At 34.8% G+C, this 12,162-nt stretch overlaps 1 protein-coding gene across 3 annotated transcripts in view; it reads left to right on the top strand.

Moving 5' to 3' along the window:
* Positions 1 to 12,162, top strand: part of LOC134754952 (diuretic hormone 45) — a 109,067-nt gene that overhangs the window by 70,062 nt on the left and 26,843 nt on the right. For all 3 annotated transcript variants that reach the window (XM_063691438.1, XM_063691439.1, XM_063691440.1), the window contains exons 3-4: positions 8,347 to 8,466; positions 10,607 to 10,696. In XM_063691438.1, coding sequence (XP_063547508.1) covers positions 8,347 to 8,466; positions 10,607 to 10,696 — 210 coding nt within the window. The remainder of the gene's footprint in view (positions 1 to 8,346; positions 8,467 to 10,606; positions 10,697 to 12,162) is intronic.

Raw genomic sequence — 12,162 nt, 5'->3', positions numbered from 1 at the left:
AGTTGTTTGCAAACTAAAGTCATAATTTTGATATGCTGTCAATATTGACTTAAACATTTCAAATACTTAGTAAAGCTACTAAATATTTGAAATGTTTAAAGTCAATATTGACAGCGGTCTAAATATACCTGCATACGGTAATGTTAAAGTTATTTGAACGGAACTCAGAGTCCCGGCGGGAGCGAAGGATTAAACGAGTGTAAGACATTCCTCCGCATCAAGGAAGTGTCGTGCCGTAGTTATTGGCTACCGGGAGACTCGCACTCGCGCGCTCCAGCGCGACTCGACACTCGCCTGCATCGACAACAGACGGGCGACACATAAACAACGAAAGTTTGTCGAGTAACATAAAGAGGGTCCTGAGTAAACAGCTCTCTCGTTAGAATCGTTCACTCACGAAAGAAACCATATCAACCCTAATAGCCCTCGGCTTGGGCAAATAGACATTTTACTACGAACGCACTTCCGTCGATTTGTTTTGAACCCACGTTCTAACCGAAACGCAGATTTACTTATTACATGTAGTAAATGTTTGGAAAAGGCAATGCTACCTATGATGTTGCTGTCAGATTTGCTGCATTTAAACCAGAATTGCTTTTATACTTCTGACCCTAATTAGTTAAATGAACAGCCATTTTGAATTGGACGCTTCAAAATATTGAGCGTTAAATAGGATTGCATTTTAAGTATAAGCCAGAGTATACCCGTCTATGATTTAACGATAATTCCTATATAAATTAAATTTAAGCGGATAATAATAATTTCTTTTTTACTTATATCACTCACTTTTCTATACCCACCCCTTTCTGAATATTTTATACTAATAACTTTTGTTTACAACTTCGGGGCTTAGTAGGTACTCGTAGATTGCAAATAGATTTTCATAATAGAGCGGTCTGCGAATTGCCATTAGTAATCCCATAGGCGGCGACGAATATCCGACGCGCGGCGCAAAACCTGTCGTCTTGTCGGCTTTGGGGGGCAAGCCTCGCTTGCCCACCTTCTAAATAAATACCTATCGTCTCGTACGGCCCGATAATGCAAATACCTACAAGAAAAAAGTAATTGTGTGGTTTTATGAAACCAGGATGCAAGTGAAACTTTTTTTCGGATTGTAGGCATTTAACTGATTTTTTAGAAAAAATATTCGATTTAGGGTATTAAAATCGCGTTTTTAATCTTAACTTAATAAATATCCTCTAATTATCTTACAGAAGCTCGCCCAACGCTAATGTAATTCAGCTACTCAACACGGAATGGCGCTGTAATTAATTATTAATATCGCTTACTTATCATACGCGAGTTAAGGGCTAAAGAAGCCGGTATAAGTAAGCTCTCCGATTACGTGTAGGTTGTTAAGGATCACACGGTCACGTTATACTGGGGTTTTCGAGATGTCTACACGCTTGCGAGTAGCCAACCGTTGGGAACTGTTTGAAGGAATCGTGACGTTTGTGACTTTCAAAAACAAAAAGTCGTATGTGACTGTAAACTTCCTATTATGATATAATATATTATGCAAATATCAGCCTTCGTGAATTAAATATTGTAACCTTAGTCCGATAATGAAGCTTATTTTAATTATTTTAAAGTATGAGCTCTAAGTACTAGAAGTAAAGTAGAATTTTTCTAATGCTTTAATTCTATAATGCGACATGCTAAAGACTAACCAAAAATTAGAGGCGATAGAATATAAGTTTCACTTTAAAAATATTATCTTTGAATCCTCTTACTTTCTAAGTTAATGTCAATTAATCCCCTACCCATAAAATGAAAACGGTTAGAAACATTAATACATGTAACCGATCTCGACAGATGGTAGTCATATTGGGAATCATTAGGGGATATTACTGCAATGTTCTGCCACCAGAGCGCAGCACTAGCCTTTTTAGTAAACCATAGAGTAACTTATACATACTGTACCTTTAACAGGTTTTTGACAAGTTTTCAGACATAACAAAATATGACATTGATGCATCAAGGCGGTTTGTTTACAGAGGACCTACCGGGAAACGCGAATCCGAAACCTCGCTATCCGCCTCTCTATTGCTCGAATATGCTAGAGTGACAGAGATACAGATAACGAAATTTCGATTTTCTTGCCTCGCGATAGACCCTCAGATTGTGGTAGTGGCCAATTAAATATTACCATGCTTTTTTCAAAAACAGATGGCAAAGTCGACTTTGCCGATTAAAAAATAGGTAGCGAAGTGCGTAGTTTATTGTCACTCAAAAATTCACCAGCATCTTATAATTTATGACAGATGCTGCGCTTAGAAAGTTGACATTGTGACATAACATACATTGTGACATTTGTGACATTTGGGCGCATGCATTTGATGCATTTTATAATGTGATTGAGATACCTACTCGTATAGTAATTAGGTTTAAAGAACTTTATTTCTCAAAGAAATTTACATTTCGCTTAATGAGAAAAAATTGCATACAATACAAGTGTATATATCTTGAATTACAAGAGCATCAAAAGAGCAGTTTACATTAAATGTAGGTACTCACTATTATATCTATAAAATAAAAATAAAAAACTAATATTACATTTGTACTTACATATAACTATTAACTAAGGCAACTAATAGATGCAACACTAATTGATGAAACATAACGAAAATCTCATAATGCAACTGCGTGATGACGTGTGCGGAATTTTACGCGGTAATAATATATACACTGTTGTAGATCTGCATACAGTCCGTTAACTTTCAGAATTAAATTCGTTTTTCGGGTAAAATCGGACGTAATCGCGTAATAGAAAATGACAGTCTCTTACTGATTTAGTTGCAATCCAACACCCAAAGAGTGTAGTCGTCTTTTCAGCCTTAAACTATATAAGAGTAGCTAATACCACCATAACAATAATATCACAATTTTCCAATTGGATAATTTTACCATATGAATTGAAATATGTGACTGGTATTATCAACTCTGTATAATTTCAAATTTGTTTTCGAATTTCAAATTCTGATTCTATTTTATTTAGATTATGACAAAAAGTCAAATCGCAATATAGTCATCAACCGAATGTTAAGCATAATGTTATTAAATTAGGGCTTATTTTATATTGAGACAATAGGTATCCTTAACTTTTTGCGGTAAGCTTAAAAGTTTTTGTGAGTTAATAAGAAAGCAGAACAGCAGTATCACCTTCGCGTGTTATCGCCGATACCCGATGTATCTTTCTAAAATCCGAAGGTCATTCTGAGAGTTAACGGACTGTAGTGCTCCAGTGAGTAGGCTGCCATAGCGAGACAGGGCTATGAACGTGTACCATAGAGCGATGTCCTGCTCTCATACCGAAGCGGCGTGCGGATCCGCATCCAAAATGAAAATACTACTTCGCTATTAATAATATTTTCCTTCAAACGCGAAATAAATAGGTTTATTCCTAATAAATATCTATGTAAGGAATTTGTTCTTATTCATTATTAGACAGACACGCCGATCCATAAAAACGGAGGATAAAAACAAACACCGTGGTTATAGGAAAATTCACGGAGAATGTCGAGCGGGAACACGATCAGAATAAAAGAGATCTTATGAATATTTATAGGATCACCTTATAAAAATGCACACGGAGCTTTGAGGCCGATCCATAATAATCAAAGCCATAGACGGCAATCGATTTATTTTCAGGTGGGTGAAGAACGATTGCTGCAAGCGAAGCACATGAAGCTCAAGATGCAAAGCACATTTCGCGCGGGCCTTACTTAAGGGTGAATTGCAGAAAATATGTACCATTTGGATTTCATTACTAAACTGAGAATAAACGAAACTGATAGTTGCTGTAACGAGACTGATAACGTAAGGCCTGGGACACATGGAAAAAAATCTGTTGCCCGGTTTCATAAAAACAGAAAATAATTATTAATGAAATATTATATTTCCAATCAACAATATTTATTTTTAATTTTGTTTATTTAGAACACATACAGTCATATATGAAACATATTTTAAAAGTGCATAGTACACACATGAATCTTACTACTAAAAAGATCTGGAGGTTCATAAAATATGGGTACACTACATAATTCCGAAAAATGTTATGCCGAATTTTATTATTCCGATTTTTAAATGCTCGATCTATCAGAATTCCGACTGTCGTAATTACGAATGATGAAAATCACGAACATTTATATTTCCGAAAAGCTGAAAAGCCGAATTTTGTAAATTCCGAACCACATAATTCCGATTATAACAATTCCGATGGTGACAAACACCGAATTTAACAATTACGATTTTTGAAATCACGAATTTCGAATTGCCATTATTCCGAACCACATAATTCCGATTGTAACAATTCCGACAGTGAAAAACGCCGAATTTAACATTTACGATTTTTGATATCACGAATTCCGAATTGACGTTATTCCTATTTTAAATATCCCAATTTTTTTATTTCCGAATAACGATATTCCGAATTTATTGTTAAATACATGAACAATACCTACGTCGTTAAAGTAAGCAGAAATGCCTTTTAACATTTCCTATTTTACATAATAAATAGATGGACACTCACAGACACTACTTTTCTACACAATTATGCGCTTTAAACATTAGTAATAAGGTAGCCTTCAAATCCATATCATTTGTCACACCCATTTTCTGTAAGCAGGTTCCTTCAGTGGGGAGTTGCAGTTCTAACCTAACCTAAACCTACTTCTCTAAAAACAATTATTTTCAGTGGGGGTCGCCGTTCTAACCTAATCTAACCAACTTTTCTGGCGACAGATCGTTTTCTTGAGAGTCGCAGTTCTAATCTAACGCACCTTTCTAGCAACAATTCGTTATATTGAGGGTCGTAGTTCTAACCTAACCTAACCCACTTTTCTGGCAACAGTTTGTTATCTTGAGGGTCGCAGTTCTGCCGAATTTATTTATGCCGAATTTTTATGCCAAAAATATTTTATGCCGAATTTTAGAATGCCGAATTTAACGTGATGCGGCACGTCAGGCACCCGTAATAATTACTAAAACGTGAGTCTTCATTTGAATATCAAGAATTTAATTTTTCCGACCTTACAAAAGACCCAATTTCTGAATACCGAATTACTAAAACGAAACGTGCCTTCATTTGAATATCATGAATTTCATTTTTCCGACCTTACAAAAGACCGAATTTCTGAATTCCGAATTATTTCATTTCCGATCGGACAATGGTTTTTCGGAATTTAAGAATTCGGAAAAACATTTTTTTCGGAAGAGTGTTAAATCGGAACTTTAAGCTTTCGGTCAAACGACAATCGGATTTTAAATTTTCGAAAAAAATTCTTTTGTTTTAAAAAAGAGTCATTTTGATATTTCGGACTTATAAAAAATCGGGATTATGAAAATCGTGCTTATAAAATTCGGAAAAACATATTTCGGAATATTTGGGTGTTCCCATAAAATATATATGTATCAGAAAATTGGTATACAGCAAGCATAAGCCTAAGGTAATACATACAATATGAAGCAATAGTACTTCATTAACAATATACAATAAAAGTTTGTAATTAAAAGTAATAATACAGCTACGGTCAAGAAGGAATATAGAATTCTTAAATGCGTGGGACCAAAAACCACATATAAATCGAGGAACTTTAGCTATCAACATTATAATCTTAGAGAGTAGGTAATTAAAGCTATAATATTTTTTATAATATTTTTTTCCTTAAAGGTTTTTAAGAAATGCTACAAATATTTATTTACCGCCACTGTAATCAGTTTGACATATACTCACAAATAAAAACACTTTGAATTTTGAAGAGTATAATATTTATTATAAATTTACAACTATAATCGTATTTCGTTTTAAATTAAGTAGGTAGGTAGGACACCAAGTTTTATTGTATGGACTAAGCCTTATATATTTACGGTTTCGTTACGTAACGAATAATAACGAAACTGAGAAGGATATATGAGAAATCATACCCTCTAAAAATATTTATAGTTATAATTTGTAGGAAGCAGAGTAAAAACAATCGTTTATGAACAAAACTTTGTACGATAATCAAACTATTACCCTGGGAAACTCGCCGTTAATCACCCTGAGATCTTTAAACCACTAACACCACGCATCCATCCATGAGCCACTTCCATGACTAGTATTACTGGATCGATCATGAGGGGTGGGGAGAAATGACCGAACGGGATAGTCTTATGTATCTTTCAAGAGGAGTAGCAGAGAAAGCGCTATTATTGTTTGTCCTTGTCACAGTCTCACTTTTTTTATTCCCCACCGTAATTTAGTGTGGTTTATGGTGGGCTACAAATCTTCTCGACCAATCATATTGTCGCATTGCATATGTTTTGTCCCTTACGGGCGCACGCGTATTGCTGATCTATGTAAAGATGTAAGATGGCCACTTCGTTAAAAAAACAAAATGGCTGTCTCTGTGTTTAACGTTTTGACAGTGCTACTGTGTTGCCAGAATAATGAGAAGTAATTCTACTAATATTTTAAACAATCTTTGGAATTAATCCTCCGTAACTAGCCCTGAGTAACGAAAGTGCTATAACTTGGGACAATATGCATTAATACCAAAATGACATATTAATTAAGTGGAGGACGGCTTGTCCATAAAAACCTAGTCCCAACCCATTTTCCCCTCTGGATATTGTTATTTTGGATAATATTTTTACACAATCTGACGTATACTAACCGCAACTATGCTTATTCGTTGATATTTTTTCAATTTTTAGGGTTCCGTGCCCAAAGGGTAAAAACGGGACCCTATTACTAAGACTCCGCTGTCCGTCTGTCTGTCCGTCCGTGTACGGAACCCTCAGTGGGCGAGTCCGACTTGCACTTGGCCGGTTTTTTAATTAATGTCAGGGTTATTAGCTTTTTAAAAAAATAATAGATTTTGTTTATATTTATAAGTATAACTCTTATAGTAATCAAAAACTCGAAAAAGATCTAACGAAGGGACATAGCTATTTTAGGACATTTTATTGCCAGTATAAAATAAACGTATTATATTATTAAATCCTTCGTCGCTTTGTTTAGGATTGAATGTACGCCCACGCCGTATATTTTCAAATTCCCTGTACTTCTTTTTTTTAACGACATTTTAAATAAATAAATATTACACGACATTATTACACAAATTGACTAAGCCCCACAATAAGCTCAATAAGGCTTGTGTATATAGTCTATATATACTATATGTACCTATAGTATGTCTTTTGCTCCCTTGTGACACAATGTACTATTCCATAAAGAGTCAATATCCAGGGAGGAAAATGGAGACTATGTTTGTATGGAGAAGCGGTCGTCCACTGAAGTATCCAAACGTATAAGGCAAGTTACCTGCAGCCATTTATATTTTTCAAGGGGTTTTCACTCGTATAATTTGTCAGGATTTTGTTTTCTTTGTTAGGCAGCTCATACTCAACTAAAAAAAGAACATACGTTTTAAACAAAATGTAAGTTTTAATATAACTATAACGGGATTTTTTATGCTTATCAAGCTAATAAGCATTTGTTCCAACGAATTTCTACGAGGCGTTAAATAATTGTTTCAACAACTGCAATGTGGACATTAGTTTAAAATCGCAAATATTAATATAATGTACTTACTCTCATATAGCAGCATGGCTTTCATGCGGTCCCATAACTTCGTACCTAAATAGAATTAAACTTAATTTCAGTCCTTGGTTTGGAGTTGTTAACTTTGTACACCACACACGAAACTCATTACGGTAGATAGTTTAGATTAACTTTGACATGTGTACGAAATTAGGTAGCTGAAAGTATGTGTCAGGAGCTCCTAGTGAGTATTTATTATATTCTTTGGTCAGGAGCCCATGCAGAGCGGAGGAGCAACACTGGGTTGGGGTGTTATCTGTGGCTGGGGTCCTCGTTATCCCGCGCGCAGAAACGTATAGCGGTTGGGATTCAGAATTAATAATTATCAGAGTTCGGACAAATTATCGCAAAAATAAATATGGTATGGTACAGGATAAAAAAAATTTAACAATTTTGAACTGCAGTTTTGAGTATAATCTGGAAGTTTTATTCAAAAATACTGTACATAATACGAGTTTAATAAATCTTGTCCTATTTTGAGATATAAATGATTTTTGATGGTTTTGCGATGATTTGTCCGACCTATGATAATTATACTTATAGTGGCGGTGTCGCAAAAAATAAGTACTGTTTAAAGGGCAAATTTGATAGACACATGATTCAGGATACCTATATTATCTTCAATCGTACCATCGGTTTACCGGTAGGTAGCTACATTATCATACTGATTAATTTTGGTTTCTGTATCCTTTCAACAACTATCTTTTCTATGTCCTGTATTATTGGCGTGTTAATAAATAAAAGATGTATTGTTGCAGATGTGGTGGGCAATATGGTGCGCTGCAGTGGTGGCCGGAACCGCAGCCGCGCCAGCCGCCGACGCGCTTGGGCCCCTCGCGCTCGACCTGCCACAGATCGATTCTCTCACACCTGACGACGTGAGTAAAATGAGAAGGCATATCGTGTTATACCTAGGTAGTCACGCTAATCGCATGGTAAAAAAATCAAGGTAATCTGTGCTTCGAAATTGTACAGCGTTATTAACTATCTATTCATTTACCGTAAACTTCAACATTGCCTACCACGCCAAACTAGGCCAGGAAATGAATGCCCAAAAAAGTTATAGAGGGAAATGCTTGTAACACAATTTTTGACTTCGTAGCTTTGTTACTAGTTAATTTTAATAAAACTTGTAACAAATTAAATCACTTTTCATTTTGTATAAGTGGCCATGTCGCTCAGACGCATAGTTTCCGAGATATAATCGAAAAACCGAAAAATGGGACCTTCAAACCCCACTCTCCCCCCCAGCACCAGGGTTACGGCCGGAGACTTTTGATATGTTCACCTAACTAGTCCAAACAAAGCTACGAAGTCAAAAATTATTGTATTCCTAGCATTTCCCTCTATACCTTCATATTGCTTAGCCTATGATACACATTGTCATTTGGTAGATTTCCAGAAAAAAGTGTATACCACCATAAACATTTCTTTTAACTAACTTTTGGGTTTTTTACTTCGACTCAGAATCACGAAGACTGTTGATGAAAAGAAAGAAAAAAGTGACTTCAGTTGTTCATGCAAAATTTGTGAGTCAGTTTTGTGATGCTTCATACAAAACGTATGTGAAAATGCGTCACACAACTGTAAATTTTATTCACACTTTTTCCTCTTTAAATCGATAGTCCGATCGCGATTCTGAGTATAAATATTTCATATTTCATATTTATTTATTCAGTAAGTATAGCAATAAACATTGTGTTTGAATTTCTATTATAAATAACTTAACCTTATAAAATATTAACAATAAATTGTTAAAATTAAATATTACATAATAATCCATGCTCGTTATATTAATTAATTACATACATTTTCAACATTCATTATCAACATATTATTACAATTACAGGTGCAAATAAAATTATCATAAATAATGTCATATGTATATACGAGTATCCATCGTACACAAAACTAGGTACTTACATGGCCCGGTTAAATTAAGGGTTTCACCTCGGGATGAGAGATAATAAGCTGAAAACTCGTATACATCTTCGTTATGACGTACCTATTAAAGGTTCTCTTAAAAATCTACGCATATCAAATATTTCCAATATGAACGGAACCATTCCAACACCAGACCACGAACGTCACATTCGTCCATAGCCTGCAGTAGTTGTTCGTGGTCCAAAGTATCGAAGGCTTTTTTATAATCAATAAAAAGCACCCCTATGTACTTCTTATTATTTCAATAACTATAAACTTCATCTATAGTATATATAAGTAAATCACGGCCGTAGAAGTGCTTCTTGACTGCCCAAAACCATGTTGCGCATCCGCGATAACGTTATGTTTCTCAAGGAAAGTACTTATCTGGGTCACTGTAACTTTTTCCATTATTTTATTGATGACAGGTAAAATTACTATCTTAATTTGTTATCTTCGAATGGACTGTTACATGAATTTGAACCATATAAGTAGAACTAGAACTGTAAAATTGTTTTTTAACTCACTTGCTAACGTAACATGCAAGTTATTGAACTGCTTTTAGGCTCATAATCCTAGATATTAAACACGCGTGCTTTTTCATTATATTATAGAACTTGTTAGGTAATGAATGATAATCCGACTGACTTAAGAAGGTAACTGATTGCTAATAATATGTATGGAAACGGAGCCTTCTTAAATTTGTCGAGTAGATTTTACAAAACGGACTGGCGGGCGCCGGCGCATCGCCGACCGCCTGCCGGGGCCCGGCCTGCCCGACCGCGGCAGGCAGTATGACAGATTTTAGACATTTACTGTTTTAACAATTAAAATTAGATTAATATTAGTTTCCTCTTTTTCCTCGCAAGTGTGTTGAAAAAGTCGTATGAAACGCGTGTGCATTGGTCATTACACGCATCGGCTTTCCTATTACGCGCTCGCTTACAGCTCGCGCGCACAATATCGCCTCTTGTGTAAGCGTAGCACACTTGTTTCACAATGTACTATTATAAACGGGCTCGTTCTTTTCAGAAAAAAATCAACTATATACGCTAATGTTAACAACCTATATTCAGCTTTCTGTGTTATTGGCAGGAGAGCATGAGCTACGCGGGGCCGGCAGGTCGCTACGCTGCGTCCGCTCCGCTGGTCTACCTACTGCCCGACATGCCCCGCGACGCGCAGGTATTTCATCACTCATCAGCATTTTCCCATGATTATTGCATTTCCAGAACAATCATCTTCATTATTATACAGTGTCTAAAGTCAATACGAGCGAATATTTAAACGGTGGTTAGCATAGGACCTAAGAAGTATGTATATTGAGATAAATTTTGCTTAGAAATACAATGGAAATATTAACCATACAAAATAAATCGGCCCGCAATGTAAAGCAACTAATAGTCACTACTTATAAAAAGCTCATATCTCGTCATATCATGTCATCTCATAACTACAGGGAGGCGTAAGCTAAATGTTGCACCGATACCTCCCACTAAGTCACGGTTTGCCAAAATTCAGTTCAGTAAAGTCTCAGCTCATCTGTATAATAAAATTAATAAAAAAGTAGATATTTATCCTGTGCAGTTATTTAAATGTAAAACAGTTGTGACAGATTGGTTAAAACCACAAAGCTATGATGAAGTGGAGGCTCTCTTATTATTATAATATGTACATACACACAAAAATAGGAAATAGACATACACACACATAAATACACACACACACACACACACACACACATACACACACACATATACATACAATTTAGGTAAGTTATATTAGATTAAAATTTCCTTAAATTAAATCAAGCTAAGTTAAAATGCATTAGTAAATAAAATACTTACATAGCTAATGAACTAATATTGTCAATATTAAGCTATTTATATTTTTATATTTTTGTTCTTAGTCAACAATCTTGTTTTATGTTTCTACACGTGATGTTATGGAAGAGCGGGGTCTTCTGTCACAGGTATCTCATACTTACTAGAAAACTCCAACCTTTACAACTGTACCCTCTATTGTTAACAAATAAACATTTTTTCATTTTCATTTTCATTTTCATTTATTTCATCTTATGTCTCATAAAGTTTGCAGTACATTGCTAGCTCGGTAAATTTTCAAAAATTAATTACGGGGTTTAATTAAGTGTAACTTAAAAAAATCTTAGTTATCATTAATTGAGATGATTTTTAAGTTATACTTAATCCGTGTAATCACGTAGATAAATTCTATATCTGTACACACTGTATATAAGTTTAGAGTAACATATGACAATGAAGCATGACAATAAAGTCTTATTCAATTTACCTTTATTGTGCATTATTGTTATTGAGCGTTAAATTTGGTACTCATTTAGTGAAACAGATATGCCTAATAATTTGACTCGTCTACGGTAGGCAAGCCTACATATAAATAGACACTAGGTATGATCAAAGAGGATATAATAGGATAGAGCGGTACTGTCATAGTAAATTTTGTAACCGCAGTAAATTCACTGCCATCTATCGACACACTTTAAAACTAAAAATGAAGATTTATAAAAATACGATAAAATGTATTAAAATCGCATCGTATTTTATCGCACTAACAGAAAGAATATGTATTTTAAACCTTAAATTCAAAAATACGATAAAATGTATTAAAATATG

The sequence above is a fragment of the Cydia strobilella genome, chromosome Z, assembly GCF_947568885.1.
Source record: "Cydia strobilella chromosome Z, ilCydStro3.1, whole genome shotgun sequence".
NCBI lineage: Eukaryota > Metazoa > Arthropoda > Insecta > Lepidoptera > Tortricidae > Cydia > Cydia strobilella.
This window is presented reverse-complemented; position numbering and strand designations above follow the sequence as displayed.